This window comes from Danio rerio, chromosome 24, assembly GCF_049306965.1.
Source record: "Danio rerio strain Tuebingen ecotype United States chromosome 24, GRCz12tu, whole genome shotgun sequence".
Lineage (NCBI taxonomy): Eukaryota > Metazoa > Chordata > Actinopteri > Cypriniformes > Danionidae > Danio > Danio rerio.
The window spans coordinates 7,674,372-7,690,000 of record NC_133199.1 but is presented as its reverse complement, the minus strand read 5'-3'; the positions used below and the strand labels follow the sequence as shown (position 1 = coordinate 7,690,000).

General features: G+C 38.8%; 1 protein-coding gene across 19 annotated transcripts in view; it reads right to left on the bottom strand.

Annotated features, from left to right (window-relative positions):
• kmt2ca (lysine (K)-specific methyltransferase 2Ca) overlaps nucleotides 1-15,629 on the bottom strand; it is a 213,316-nt gene that overhangs the window by 71,167 nt on the left and 126,520 nt on the right. For 15 of the 19 annotated variants that reach the window (XR_002456618.3, XR_012399696.1, XR_012399697.1 and 12 more), the window contains exons 13-16: nucleotides 13,450-13,557; nucleotides 12,553-13,349; nucleotides 6,307-6,426; nucleotides 261-377 (exon numbers count right to left, since the gene is read on the bottom strand). Coding sequence is in view for 16 of the 19 variants with exons in the window: in XM_005162545.6 (XP_005162602.2) it covers nucleotides 261-377; nucleotides 6,307-6,426; nucleotides 12,553-13,349; nucleotides 13,450-13,557 (1,142 nt within the window). In the remaining 3 variants the exon portion in view is untranslated. The remainder of the gene's footprint in view (nucleotides 1-260; nucleotides 378-6,306; nucleotides 6,427-12,552; nucleotides 13,350-13,449; nucleotides 13,558-15,629) is intronic. The other 4 variants (XM_005162548.6, XM_073941418.1, XM_073941416.1 and 1 more) reach the window with 1 other exon arrangement.

The following is a 15,629-nucleotide window of genomic DNA, read 5'->3' as shown; positions in this document are numbered from 1 at the left end:
AAACTACAAGATGACCGCTGAGAATCAAATTACCCATTTTATAATATTGGCAGCCAAGTACATTCTGGCTCGCTCTCCCCCATCACAAGTCATTTGTGTTGGGGGAAATGTCAGCATTTGCTATTTTGAAAAGGCCATTTGGGCCGGGAACTGCTGCTGAAGCTCTGCTGAGCGTGAGTGCATTTCTCAGGCTTTAATGTGAGCATTAAGCACATCTGAGTGCTGTTTTATTTATGCGTGTAGAGGTGGGGGCTTCGTACCCCTGGGGTGACCACAGGGCTGCTCTCCATCTTTAGCCTGGAGCGTCCCCTGCCACCTCTTCCAGACAGGTTAGCTCCCCTGGGTCGTCGCCTTCCAGGAAAGCCAGATCCACGACCCTAGCAAACAGAGACAGGATATTACTTCACTTCATTTAAGGCACACTTCTGAAAATTGGGAGTTTGGGAAATATAGGTCAGTTATAATATATCAAGTCTGCTTTAAACCTTAGTAGAAATATAGTAACAGAGGTAGAAATTTACACAAATCATGTATGTTGATATGCTTGTTTCAAACACATACAGCAGGAAAAATAAGTATTGGACACGTCATGTTTTTTTTCCTAGGAATAATATTTCTAAAGGAGCTTCTAACATGAAATTGAACCAGATTTTGATAAGAACTTAAACAATACAAACATAAAAATAAGCACAACCAACAAATCTGAAAAATTAGTTAAGTGTAATAACAATAAAATGACAAGGAGAAAGCATTGCAGCGTATTTAATACTTTATATACTCAAGATATAAGAGGCTTTTTATGTGATGGCAGTTTATTGACGCCTCTCATAGTGAGAATGTAGACACATCAATTGCTTAGGTGTGATTTTTTCACAGACTTTAACAGTGTGTAAAAGTCCTGATGGTTCTGTGGGTCATGTCTGTCAAATCAAATTTTTTATTTGTATTTTTTATTGGATTCAAGTCAGGGGATTGACTGGGCCATTCCTAAGCTTGATTTTCTTTCTCTGAAAGCATTTGAGAGTTTCCTTGGCTGTGTTTTGGATCATTGTCTTGCTGAAATGTCCACCCTGGTTTTATCTTAATCCTCCTGATAATGTAGAAGGGCAGAAGGTTGCTGAATAACTACTGAGAGATTTCAGCTGCTGTCTGGGCTTTCACTGCCTTTCTACACCTCCTTTTCTTAATAATAATGACAATTCCTTGTATTTATATATCGCTTTTCTGGACACTCAAAGCACTTTCCTAATTGGGGGGATCTCCTCATTCACCACCAGTGTGCAGCATCCTCCTGGATGACACGACGGCAGCTATATTGCGCCAGACTGCACACCACACACACCAGCTGAATGGTGGAGAGGAGACAGAGTGATAAAGCCAATTATAACATGGGGATGGTTAGGAGGCCATGATGGACAGAGGCCAGTGGGCAAATTTAGCCAGGATGCCCTGATTAAACCCCTACTCTTATCCGAAGGACATCTTGGGATTCTTAATGACCACAGAGAGTCAGGAACTCAGATTAACGTCTCATCTGAAAGACGGCGCTCACTGAGCAGTATAGAGTCCCCTTCACTATACTGGGGTATTAGGACCCACACAGAACACAGGTTGAGTGCCCTCTGCTGGACTCACTAACACCACTTCCGGCAGCATCCTAGCTTTCCTATGTAGTCTCCCATGCAGGTACTAACTGGGCACAGACCTGCTTAGCTTCATTGGGCGACCATTTGAGAGCTGCAGAGAGCTAGCGTCTTCATGTGTTTATACTTTTCCAAGCGTTTCATTTTAGTTCGAATAACTAGGGCCATAAAGAATCTTCTCATTTCATTGCAAAGAATAAAACCTTTTTGGAAGTAAACCTTGTAAAACTTTGTCTCTTGATCATTAAGAGGCTTTTTTATTGCCACGACAAAGAAGGAAAATATTCCTTTATAAACTGTATTGTAAATAAATCATTTGAACATTTTCATATAGGTGACTTACCGGCATGTAAACATTCAGGATGCTGTGCAGCGAGGTTGCAGAGTGGTAGCATTTACAATAAGGGAATGACATCTGATGCGGTACAGAGTTTGTTGTTGTATTAGAGATAATTTATATCGATTATAAATTATATAATAATAATAATAATAATAATTCCTTACATTTTATATAGTGCTTTTCTGGGCACTCAAAGCGCTTTACACAATGGGGGGGATCTCCTCATCCACCACCAGTGTGCAGCATCCACCTGGAGGACGCGACGGCAGCCATTTTGCGCCAGACCACACACCAGCTGATTGGTGGAGAGGAGACAGTGATGAAGCCAATTGAATATGGGGAGGGTTAGGAGGCCATGATGGACAGAGGCCAGTGGGCAGATTTGGCCAGGATAACGGGGTTAAACCCCTACTCTTTTCGAAGGACATCCTGGGATTTTTAACAACCACAGAGAGTCGGGACCTCGGTTTAACGTCTCATCCGGAAGACAGGATGAGACGTGCAAGAAATAATGTTCCATGATATTATTTACATAATGCTTACAGTGTATTATAACAGCTTGTCACCCAGTAAAAAGAAGTTATTCTGCAAAATTAACGTTAAAATGACCAGCGTTCGTCTGAAAGGTCCATTTGTGATAGCACCCTCCCAATGGATGTTGGATAAGAAATGGCCAAGCTTTCAGCCCAAAATATACAACTGTCTCATTAAAACTCCAAGTGATTTTTCAAGAGAGAAGTTAAAGGCCTACAAGTCTTTGGATGCCAACAATTTTATTCTGTGTGGTCATGTGCAAGAAATAATGTTCCATGATCACAAGATTCAAAACTTTGTAGTCCTAAAAACCAGGGTTCTGCCTAGCCAAAGACAAGGAAAGAAGACGGAGCTATACAAGGCCTGGGTAATCATCAACAAGCAAAACAACTGCATTCTGACAGCGAACTGCACCTGTATGGCAGGGTATGTGAACGTACAGTTCCACATTTCATTCTAAGCATTCAGTGTCCGAAGTTTAATTCACCATATTTAACTGTTTTTGCTGAAATCATTGCTGCAATCAAAAACGAGTAATGTGTATGATAGCGTGAACTTGTCTGATATAAAACGAGAACTGCGAGTTTTTTTCGTTAGGTCCTCACTTCATTCAGCTCTTGTGATGGCTTTTAGCCAAAGACGTCTGCAGTTGGCATTAAAAGCAGTGGGGTGTACGGTAAAGTTAAGTTTTCGATTTTTAGACTCGAATTTGGCATCCTACCGCACAAGACGACATGTTTGCTATTGCAACCGGTCCCTTTTTGCAACCGCTTTGCGAGGTTGAACCTGTGTGACGTCATGTGTGACGCAGGTTGGTAATTCCACTATTAGTCAATAATAATACTGAAATTAATATCAAAACTGAATAAATATAAATTTACACACATTAACACAAGAAAATAAATAGACTTTAGATGGGCTAAAAATCAGCGGAAATCTAAGGATTCCTGCACACGCAGATTCCGTGTGGGCCTAGGCATAACTTAATCTGTAAACTAATTAGATTTGTTTTCTTTGCAGATATGGATTTCTTTGGCTGTTTCCAACAGCACCTTCAGAAATATGCCTTCTGAGAAAAACGGTGACGTGTTCAATACTTATTATCCCCTCTATATATCAACTTTTTTTAAAAATACTATCGATCAGAAGATTTCACTGAAGAAAAAAATGTAATTCAGCACCATCACCACTCCTTTTGATAAAATATTTTATTTCCATATTTAAATGTTTATTATTTTCTGCTACATTTTTACTCTTTAATAGATCATAAATAAAAATATTAACAATATACCATAATGAAATTCACACACACACAAAAAAATCACTTAATTTCTACACAGAATAAGCTCTAAAGTTATTACCACCAAACCTAAAACCTTTCTGGAAGGCACCAAACCCGTTGCATCTGTGTTTGTGATACAAACTCATCCACCCATCCCCAGACCTGACCCTCTGAGGTTCGGCCCGACTCCCTGAACACTACACTGACTTACAGATCACATTTCAGGCCAGGCTTCTGCCAACTCGCCCTGCTTCTGAAGGTGTCACGTTGCGTTTGCATCGAGGCTGAAACTCTGGCCCAATTCCCACTTCCTCCCAGGTAATTACCTCACTGTAGCCAAGCAGCACTACTCAGACAGGAGACGTCAACTTCATTTAGAGAGATTGCCTAAGGAAGCTTGGCGCACTCGGTCGCCTTTACAGTCTGAGTCTAATTTGTGCAGAAATGAATTATGGAGAGGGAAAAAATAGACGAGGGTTAAGGAAGGCACTCCTCTAAATCTGCTCGAGTGCAGCCAGAGTGGAAGAGCAATTCTGATGAGATATTGCTGCAATGGGAAGGATGCAACTCTGGTGTCTCGTGCACATGCATTTGGAGAGATGTGCAGAGTTTGTTATGCGAACATGCCATTATATGAAAGACTGCATTAATCAGGGATGCACCCAAACAAAAATACTGGGCCAAAAATGATTTAAATTGAACTATATGAAAAATAAACTAATTTTTTGACTAAAATTTTATTGACAGTAATGAGTTGAGAGGTGTTACTGTTGACAGTGTTGCCCTGACAGCTCAGTAGCACAATTGCAAGCAGCAGGAATAAGCATGTCATATAAAAATGTCCTGTCAGCGTGTCTTTGAGCGGACTTTGCTTTTCCAATGAGCATGTGTGGTTAATGCATATATAAGTATACATTCATGCATACACTGTAAAGTTTTCCACGTTACGCTGTTATTTTTTTATTTTTCCCCATTTATTTCTTATAAAATATATATTTTTTAACTGCATTATGGGATGTTAATCTTCCTTTCAACAACTTCTAACTTTGAAAAGTCTAAAAAAAGTGATAATTATAAACATTTTTGATAGTTGAATGTAAGTTGAATGTAATATGTTGTCTGGGTTGGTGTTGTGAATTACTGTTTTAAAACTGGCACATTTTCTGTTATTTGAAAGACTTATTTGGCTACAATTCATTCATTCACATTCATTGTCATCTGCTTTTACGGAGCCGGGTCAGGGGGCAGCACCCCACACTTCCCTCTCCCCAGACACTTCCTCCAGCTCCTCCAGGGGGGATCCCAAGTCTTTACCAGGCCAGCCCAAAGACATAGTCCCTCCAGCGTGTCCTGGGTCTTCCCTGAGGGAATATGCCTGGAACACCTCCCTAGGTAGATGTCCAGGAGGCATCCGAAACAGATATACAAGCCTCCTCAGCTGACATCTCTCGATGTAGAGAAGCAGCGGCTCTACTCTGAGCTCACCTCGGGTTACAGAGCTCCTCACCTTATCTATAAGATTGCGCCCTGTCAACCTGCAAAAAAACTTAATTCGGCCGCTTTTATCCAAGATCTTGTCTTTCCGGTCATTAACCTAAAACTCATGACCATAGGTGAAAGTAGGAACATAGATTGACCGGTAAATCGAGAGCTCTGCCTTTCGGCTCAGGTCCTTCTCTACCACAACGGACTGGTACATAGACCGCATTAATGCTGGCGCAGCACCAATCCACCTGTCATTTCACATTCCAACCTTACAAATCACATACTAAAGAACAGTATAATAATGTAATAATAATAAACAAAGACTAAAAAAAACTGTACACAAACCTGGATGTATCAATAGGGGGAAATAAAACCTATGAGACTGAGCTAGCAACACACTTGTTGCCAATCAGTGATTGTGGGTATATATTAGGCGTAACCACTTTTAAAAGGCATTTTGCCATCAGGGAGAGGTTATACTGTGATAGAGACATGGCAATAGAAAGTGTTTGCTTTTCTTATGCTTGGTTTGTAAGCAATATTTGAGTGTCTGGGTTTCACCACTTCAGATAAGCTGTTTTGCAACTTCAGCCATAGTAACGTGTGCAAACTGTTTGTTATTGGCCGTTTTCCATAGTGTGTTTACCTTTAAAGACCCATTCACACACATATATCAAGCTTTTCACCAGAGATCACAAAGTGGCTGTAATATTAGTTATAATGGCTGATTCAACTACTGGATGACCCCTGCAGCCATTTTCCATATTCTAATGGAAAGCTTGTTTGTATAAACTCCAGCATGACACATCAAATCAACAACAAAAAACATGTATCAAGATCGGAATTCTACACTACATAAAATAAATCCATGGCATAACCACTTGAGTTCTTTGCTGATAATTCCTCACCATTTTTGAGCTTACCTTCTAGCCTAAACCAGTGGATCTTTTCTGACCCACACCCCCAATAAAAGCTCAAACCCCTGCAGAGCCAAAAAAAAAAAAACCCTTTCCCTCATTTACCAATCTCATGGTCCAGACGGGCAGCCCGTGCATCGGCCTGGTCTTAGGGCTGTCCCAAGCATCCGAGCGCTCTGGCGACCAGGACGGCGAGCTCATTGCGCTACGGTTAATCCATGCACCCTGAGGTAGAGCGGCGGAGAAGAGACGGAGGGAGGAAGGTGATGAGGGGCGACAAAATGCAGCAACGTAAATGTGATAGTCAGCAATAAGAACACAGCATGTCAAATGAGTGCAATACACAAATGCATCATACCGAGCAAATAATGTAAGGTACTGCGTTTGGGACAAATTCCTGAAACATGACAGTGACGCAATGTAAAATGAGAAGCTGCTTGCTTTGTGTGAGATTTAGTTTTGTAGGTCTGCTAAATCCTCGTTATTATTACGCCTCCATGGAAACAACCTTGTTTATTTGTTTGTTCAAAACAAGCGTGATGGTGTCAGCATGACAACAAGCAGCTCTTTGAGGAAAAACAGAATTTCGAAAAGCGCAAAGCGTCATGGGGAGCATTTAGCCTGTTTAACGAGCTAATGAGGGATAGTCTGTGTAATTACAATGCATAACACAAACCCCCGCAAGGCCTTTTTTGTTTTACAAAATGAAAATTATTTCTGAATTATAAATAATAAATAACAGCTGTGGGTTGGTTACATTACTATACGCTGTCATGTATCATTTTGTCCCAAACCGCTACTATAAGGTATGTCTGAGCTTCAATACAACTTAATCTCTGACATGCTGTCGATTACCACACACAATAATACGGTCATATACAGTTGAAGTCAGAATTATTAGCCCCCTGTTTATTTCTTCCCCCAATTTCTGTTTAATGGAGAGAAGATTTTTTTTTTCAACACACTTTTAAACATAATAGTTTTAATAGCTCATCTCAAATAACTGATTTATTTTATCTTTGTCATGATGACAGTAAATAATATTTGACTAGATATTTTTCAAGACACTTCTATACAGCTTAAAGTGACATTTAAAGGCTTAACTAGGTTAATTAGGTTAACTAGGCAGGTTAGGGCAATTAGGCAAGTTATTGTATAATGATGGTTTGCTCTGTAGTCTACCGAAAAAAAATATAGCTTGTAGGGGCTGATAGTTTTGTCCTTAAAACGGTGTTTAAAAAATTAAAAAACTGCTTTTATTCTAGCTGAAATAAAACAAATAAGACTTTCCCCTGAAGAAAAATATATTTTCAGACATACTGTGAAAATTTCCTTGCTCTGTTAAACATCGTTTGGGAAATATTTAAAAAAGAAAAAAAATTCAAAGGGGTGCTAATAATTCTGATTTCAACTGTACATCGAGCAAATTAAGTATTGACATGTCATGCTTTTTTTTCCTGGAAATATTATTTCTAAAGAAGCTGTTTACATGTAATTGAACCAGATTTTGGTAAAAACTCAAACAATATAAACATAAAAACAAAATAAAGTCAATAAAATCTCAAAAATGTCTTATGTGGAATACCCAGTGTTGGGTAATTTACTTAAAAAAGTAATAGATTCCTAAGTACTAAATACTACTGGAAAATTAAATACTTAAATGTAAAAAGTAATCAGATTACTAATTACTCTATCTTGAAGCTATTTTTTAAACTTATAAAAATATATCAATAAAAAAACAAAGTAAACGGCAGCTCCCTCACTAATTTAATATTCACTGAAAAACATAACAAAGAGTTGATCACAGCAGCTTGACATATTGACTTGACATATATAAAGCCTTAAAGAGTTCGACCAAAACTTAAAATGTTCTCATCATTGCCTTTTACCAAACCTGTTTCCCAAACCTGTTTCAATAGCTGTGTTTTGAATCATTGTCTTTCTGAAAAGTCCACCCTGGTTTTATTTTCATCTACATCCTGCTAATGTACAGTCGATGTTGGACTGACTCATCGAATATTAATTTACAATAACTAAGAGATACTAAGAGATTTCAGTGGCTGTTTGGGCTTTCACTGCTATTCTACACCTCCCTTTATTCATGTGTTCAATACTTTTTTCATTGCGTCATTGAATTTTATTAAACATAACTTAATTTTTCAAACTAATTGGATTAGTTGTCTTTGCATATATGGATTTATTAACTTCCAGGAAAAAATTCAAGTCAACGGCACTTTTAAAAATATGTTTTCTGAGAAAAACGGTAACATGTACAATACTTATTTTCCCAGCTGTAACACAACGAAATCCACATGCCTGTAGCAATATATTAATAAGGAAAAAACTAATACAATTGGCTATGTTTCCACGACACTAAATAGTTTTGCATTATTTTCTGTGGTAATAAACAAATGTTTGAGTTTAACTTGTATTGAACCCAGAACATGCTTTCAAACAAAAACAATAGTATTTAATGAAGCAAATTACTTTTCCTTAAGCACATGACCAAAGAATTATCATCATTAAAACAGAAAAAGAAGAAACAGAATAGCTCTCCATGAAACATGAGTTAAAAGAGTGAGAGGAAGGCGGCAAATGAGAAACAAATAGCATCATGCTAACATGCTTGTGTAGCCATAGTGTAAATAATAAAATCTGGTTAAGTAACGAATATGAGAGGAAAAACAACTGAATTGGTAATGGACAGTCATGCAATGTCAGTTTTCCAGTCCTGAGGCTTTTCAAAAAGAACAAATATGGTGCAAAGTACTATGAAATTAATCAAGACTCACTTTCTTTTTGGATAAAAGCCCATGAGACACTTTAACGTGACTTATATGGCAATATAAGGAAATGAAAATCTCTTTCAGATACCAGACACTTACCGGCCACTTTATTAGGTACACCAGTCCAACTGCTAGACATGGTCAAGACGATCTGCTGCAGTTCAAACTGAGCATCAGAATTGGGAGGAAAGGTGATTTGAGTGACTTTGAACGTGGCATGGTTGTTGGTGCCAGATGGGCTAATCTGATTATTTCAGAAACTGCTGATTTTCATGCACAACCATCTCTAGGGTTTACAGAGAATGGTCCAAAAAAAAATATCCAGTGAATATCCAGTGAAATTGTCTCGATTTCTGTTGCGACATTCGGATGGTAGTGTCAGAATTTGGCATCAACAACATGAAAGCATAGATCTGTCCTGCATTGTATTAATGATTTAGGGCTGAAGGAGGTGGTGTAATGATGTGGGGGTGTATTCTTGGAGCACTTTGGTACCCATTAGTACCAACTGAGCATTGTGTCAACGCCACAGCCTACCAGAGTACCTGACCATAGTGTACCCATCTTCTAATGGCTACTTCCAGCAGGATAATCATTTCAGGCTGGTTTCTTGAACATAACAATGAGTTCACTGTACTCAAATGGTCTTCACAGTCACCAGTGCTCAATCCAATAGAGCACCTTTGGGAGATGGTGGAACGGGAGATTTGCATCATGAATGTGCAGCAACTGTGTGATGCTATCATGTCATTATGGACCAAAATCTCTGAATATTTCCAGTGCCTTGCTGAATCTGTGCCACGAAGGATTAAGGCTAAAGGAAAAAGGGGGTCCAACCAGGTACTAGTACGGTGTACCTAATAAAGTGGCCGGTCAGTGTATATTCCAAATAAAAACCAACAAACTAATCCTCAACCCCAACAGGATTCAGAAAATGTTGCAAAATTTCAGACAGGAAACCATTCCCAAACATCTCTGAAGAGAATCAACAGGATGTTACCTCAAGAAACGTTGAAGGTTAATTTCCAAAACAAAATGAAGTCTTTCTTTCTATTACACAAACCCGATAACACAGGGGCGCCCACACACTCATGAGCGCACTTACACACACTAAACCGGAAATCTCAGTTGGAGCCAATGACAGCTGCCCACCCTTCAAATTACACTCTGCCCAGATGGCGCGTCTTACAGAGAGAAATGCAACCAGAGCCAAACATATATACACATATATGCTCTCTAGTAATTCTATCACAAGCGATTTCAAAAACGCTGTCCAGATACAATGAATAAGTATGTTAAATGTTTTAAACCTATTTATCTTTATAAATAAAAAGGTAGATACATTTATAACTCTATTGCCTACTTGAGTACTAAGGTTTGTTACCATCACAGTTACCCAAGAATAAGCTTTATCTTGATTTATTTCTTTAGGTATGCTTAATACCTTAGACCTGAACTGCACAATATATCAATTCAGCATTGATATCAAAATGTGTGCATTCGCAATAGTCACATCGCAGCATCTGCAAAGTGGAGTTGGGATTTTTATAGTTGATCAGCAATGAAGATTGTAGTGTTAACATTTTCTGTTACATATAATTATTCAATTATAAGGGCACGACCAAATGTATATGCTGATTTATTGTTATAAATCCACCCGCTATACATTTTCGATGTAGCTAAGTATTGATATTTATTTAAAGGTACGAAAGATCTGAATTAATTCATCAGCCTTGCACTGACTGCTATCATTTACCACTTGGGCAGCAGTACTGTACAAAGGGTGGCGCTTCTTGTAATCGCGCATCGAACACATATCAATGTTGCAGTTGCATTTTTCCAACTTCATTTACAAATATCTTGATATATTGTGGATGGTTTTCATATGATATATTGCTGATATCGTGATCTATCATTATCGTGAGCATAATAATATCGTATCACTGTATATCTGACCACTTATTTCAATTTTCTTGACATTTTATTACACTTTCATTTCTGCTCTATTTTTTTACTCTCGCAGTTTCTTTAATTGACTCCTCTATGAGAGTATTCCAATCAAAGGTAATGATTTTATTCCAAACAGAGCTATTCAAGTCATCTGCCGAAATTGTTTTCATATGGCAATATATAAATCGCACAAAAATAAGATATCACGATGTCAGATTATTCCAATATCGTACAGCCCTACCTGAAACATATCGTAGAAAAAAAGTGTCATAGCACTTGTGTGTGAAACAAGTGTCATATGACTAACATACCACCTTATGCTTTTGTGAAGAAGCATTATGTAAAGAACAAAAAGACAATCAGGTTTTGGTTTGCTGACTGGGTTTACTAATATGTTTTTGGAAGTTGTAGAGATTAGCAGAATGATATAAGTTAGTAAAACTGAAAATATTAATGGCACCATTACAGCTCATAAAAAAAATTTCAATTTACTCTAATCTTCTATGGGAAGCTGCTTTGACACAATTTACATTGTAAAAGCACTATACAAATAAAGGTGAACTGAATTGAGTTGTTCTTAAAGTGTGGATAGGCGACTTTTATCAGGTAGTGTACTACTATTATTATTAGTATAATACAGTGATTATTTAACTTTTGCTTCTGAATACTGTTTGACTGCAGAAAATGATTGTCGACTTGCATCGTTTGTCTGTTGTGTTTAACTAGATGCTTGGCATTTTTAAAATGATATTTTATGCAGATATGCTCCCCCACAAAAACATCCCAATCGATCTAAAACTATAAACTCTTTACAAGCTATTCAAGCTATCTGGTGAAATTGCATTTATATTTTTGCGCAGTCCTACACAACAGCCAAGCATTCATACTTGCATTCACTTAACTGTATACTCTGCATTAGGTCAAGGCTTGGTAACCTAACAGCCCTGGTCTTCCGATCAGATGAAAGAAACTTCAAATTATCCCAAAGTGAGATGCCAAGTTGACCACCAGCGAGACAGAGCAAGTCGTTTTAAAGTATGTGTGAATTAATTGTAGCTTGACGTTTACTCTATTGGGCACCGAGACACTGCAATGCCAGGTTTCATTTAGATTTATGACAACTTAGAAGGCCCTAAAAAGATGTTTGCGGCATCCTCCCTGCTCCAGAGCTCAAAGGGGAAATGGGTTTGTGCTGTGCTTTCCAGCTCGGTGAGCAGTTATCCGAATTACACACCTCCAAAAAGACTCCTTTATGTTCCACTAGCATAAACCCCTGACTCTGGAGCCAACTCCCAGCCCCCCCTCTCTCCCAGGATACTGTGAGTGATGTATTTGAGAAGGGCAGTGGGGGGAAAGCTGGGAAGCAGGGGAGAGAGCTAGAAAAAGAATGAGTGAGCGAGGCAGCGGCTGAGCCAGAGAGAGCACAGTAAGAGCCTTTCCATGTTAATTAATACACGCTACGCTCTGGCACTAATCAATGTGACGAAGGAACATGGAGAGCAAAGGAGTAATTACTCTGTGGCTGAAAATTGGGGATCACAGACAGAATCGCAGTCCTAAAGGGACCGAGGCTAAATAAGTAGCCTTCAACAAGCACGATATGTAAAAGATTTACCTGCTTTACCCTTGGTCTCCCCGGAGAGAACTTCCTCTTGGAGATGGCTGGCTTTCCCATACCTATCTTGGGCGTAAGGGGGAAGAACGTTGTGTTGGAAACATTGGGGCTGAACCCCGCTGCATTCAGGCCGTGGGTAGGCGTCTGGTTCTGAGATGACCCCCTGGGTGAGGCTTCGGTGGAAAAAGGGGATTGGGTCAACTTGATTGAGCCTTCAGAGGAGAGCCCCGGGGAATGTTTCAAGACGAGGCACTTATCCTCAACGGGGGAGCTGAAGCTGGAAAAACTGCGCTCGCTGACAGGTGTAGTGTCCATTTCCATGGTAGGACTGCTCTCTGGGATCAGCGGGACACTTTCAGGCTCAGGTATGATAGAAGTGACCTCGGGATCTGGTACCTCCGGCTTTTCATGCTCTTGTTTCTGCTCAGGATCCTCGACAGCAGCTTCTGTCATCCTTTTATCCTTCATACTGTAGGGGTCCGAGGAATACACATCCATAGGTTCCTCCTCTTGCGCCAGAGTGTGCATGGGGGACGTTTCTTTGGTTGGCAAAGCAGGAAGAGCTTTTGAAACGTTCGGTTCGGGTTCCTCCTCTGTAGTTTCAGGTAGTTTATCCTCGCTTTCCTTCCCCATTTCCAAAGCACCGATGAGACTGCTTTCCTGGATGTGGTCTTCAGTAGTGGTGGAGGCCTGGAAGGAGAAGGACGATACACCCACTGCAGTGGAAGAGCACGGAGGAGGATCGGGACCCTCTGTCAGAGTGACAGTAACCTGGATCTCCTGGGCAGGTTCAGTAGCTGCAAATACAACACAAATCTAAAGACTCTGTGCCAAATAAACACCAATACAGAACATGGGTAATCGACTGAAAGAGTTGACTAAGACAGAAAGACTTACAGGAGAGAAAATTGTCTGGCAGTGTAGCAAGTGGACTTGCACTGGGCTCTGGCTCCAACACCACTTCCCCCTCAGCCTCCTGTACTTCCTCTACAGACATGAAGACATCTAGAAAGGAAAGAGAAGCATTAGGTTTTGCAAGAAAACCACCTTGGAATGTTTTATTTACTGAATTATTCTTTTTCTATTTTCATCTATGCACACATACAGCTGAAGTCAGAATTATTAGTCCCCTTTTGATTTTATTTTTTAAATATTTCCTAAATGATTTTTAACAGAGCAATGACATTTTCACAGTATGTCTGATAATATTTTTTCTTCTTTAGAAAGTCTCATTTGTTTTATTTCGGCTAGAATAAAAGCAGTTATTAATTTTTTTAAAAACATTTTTGGGACAAAATTATTAGCCAATTTAAGCTATTTTTTTCGATAGTCTACAGAACAAACCATCATTATACAATAACTTGACTAATTACATTAACCTGCCTAGTTAACCTAATTAACCTAGTTAAACTTTTTAATGTCACTTTAAGCTGTATAGAAGTGTCTTGAACAATATCTAGTAAAATATTATTTACTGTCATCATGACAAAGATAAAATAAATCTGTTATTAGAAATAAGTTTTTAAAACTCTTATGCTTAGAAATGTGTGAAACAATCTTCCCAGAACAGAACAGAAATTAGGGGAAAAAATAAACAGGGGGGCTAATAATTCTGACTTCAACTGTATATAAAAACCCTGATTTTAAATAGATTGGTTAACTTGATCTTCAAATAATATTTTTCTTAAATGCTCAATTCATCATGTGGTCTTTGAAAACATTGCATGAATGCTAACAGAACGAATGTACAACAGCAAATTAGAAATTACATCATTTTCTACTGTCCATATCTGTTTCGCATATCAAATTTAACTGTGCTCTCTTTCCCCCCTCCTCCAGCATACATTTACACTTCCCTTCACTCTGAACGGGAATACTCTAGCTGCCACTGTGGCCCACTGTGCCAGGCATCACCATGACAACATATTTACGAGCCTTGCTCTTGTTAGACACTGCTGAGATGGTCTCATACGGGGCACACTGAAACCAATAAACAAACACAAGCCATGCTCTCCGCTCTTCATTAATCACTTAAATGTAAGACTTTAGAATAACTGCTAGAACTGAGCCCAAACGCTGTGCCTTGCATATGCTGATAGGATTTCAAACTTAGCAGAATTTGTAGAAGTTTAAATTTAGCAAGAAAGCAGGTAAAGTATTTTGCATGATACCCTTTATCAGCAATGTGTATCATACTAATACATCTAACCAGGGGTGGTTCAAACAGTATAAAGCCATCAACAAATTGAGAATCAAGCTTGGCCTTCATTTAGAAAGCTAAAGAGAAGAAGTTGTTGTGGTGTCCTGATAACGTCTTACAATCTACAAGCTGCACAGGGAAGATGAAAGCCCCACTGGTTTGGAGCTGCTAGCTATTTTTAACCCAGGCGGACAAGTCACGGTCTAGAGAATATCATACCCTCTCTCAGACAAAGAACTCTACAACAAACCTAGAATAAGACGCTATAACAAATGCTTTTACCTGATAACACTCATGTGCCTACATTTCATAACAGTTTTTGAGGAGTAAGAGCAATTTTTGAGGGGGACACAAATATTTCAAGCTGAAATTGTACTTTTAAGGCTTTATATACACAGAGGAAAGTCAAACTGTGATTGTGCCATAACAGCGATTGTGTTTATTGTAGACATTACGATTTATCAAGCATATTTTTTCATAGTTAACTCATTGGAAAATGCATTGTCATCATCTCTACGCAATAAATAATCACCTTATTCAATGTTAAAGTTTGCATGAAATCAACATTTTTTTTTTGTTATTCTGATTTTTAAGATTTTTTCACACTGAAGTGCGAAATTTTCGTATGCGTTTTTTCAGTATTCACATACGAAAATTGTCACATACACAAACCTTGCACGCAATTCCCAAAATAACGTTAAATATATCGGAGACAATTCGATCAGTGATACTTTGTTCTTCTTCCTCTTCTCTAAAGTATAAAGAGAAATAGGCTACATACTGTGTTCATCCTGTAATGCATAGATAGAAAGGAGAGCTATTCTGCTTATCAAAGATCTGTGCTGGATTATCCTGACAAGCAAAGCTTATTTCAGGA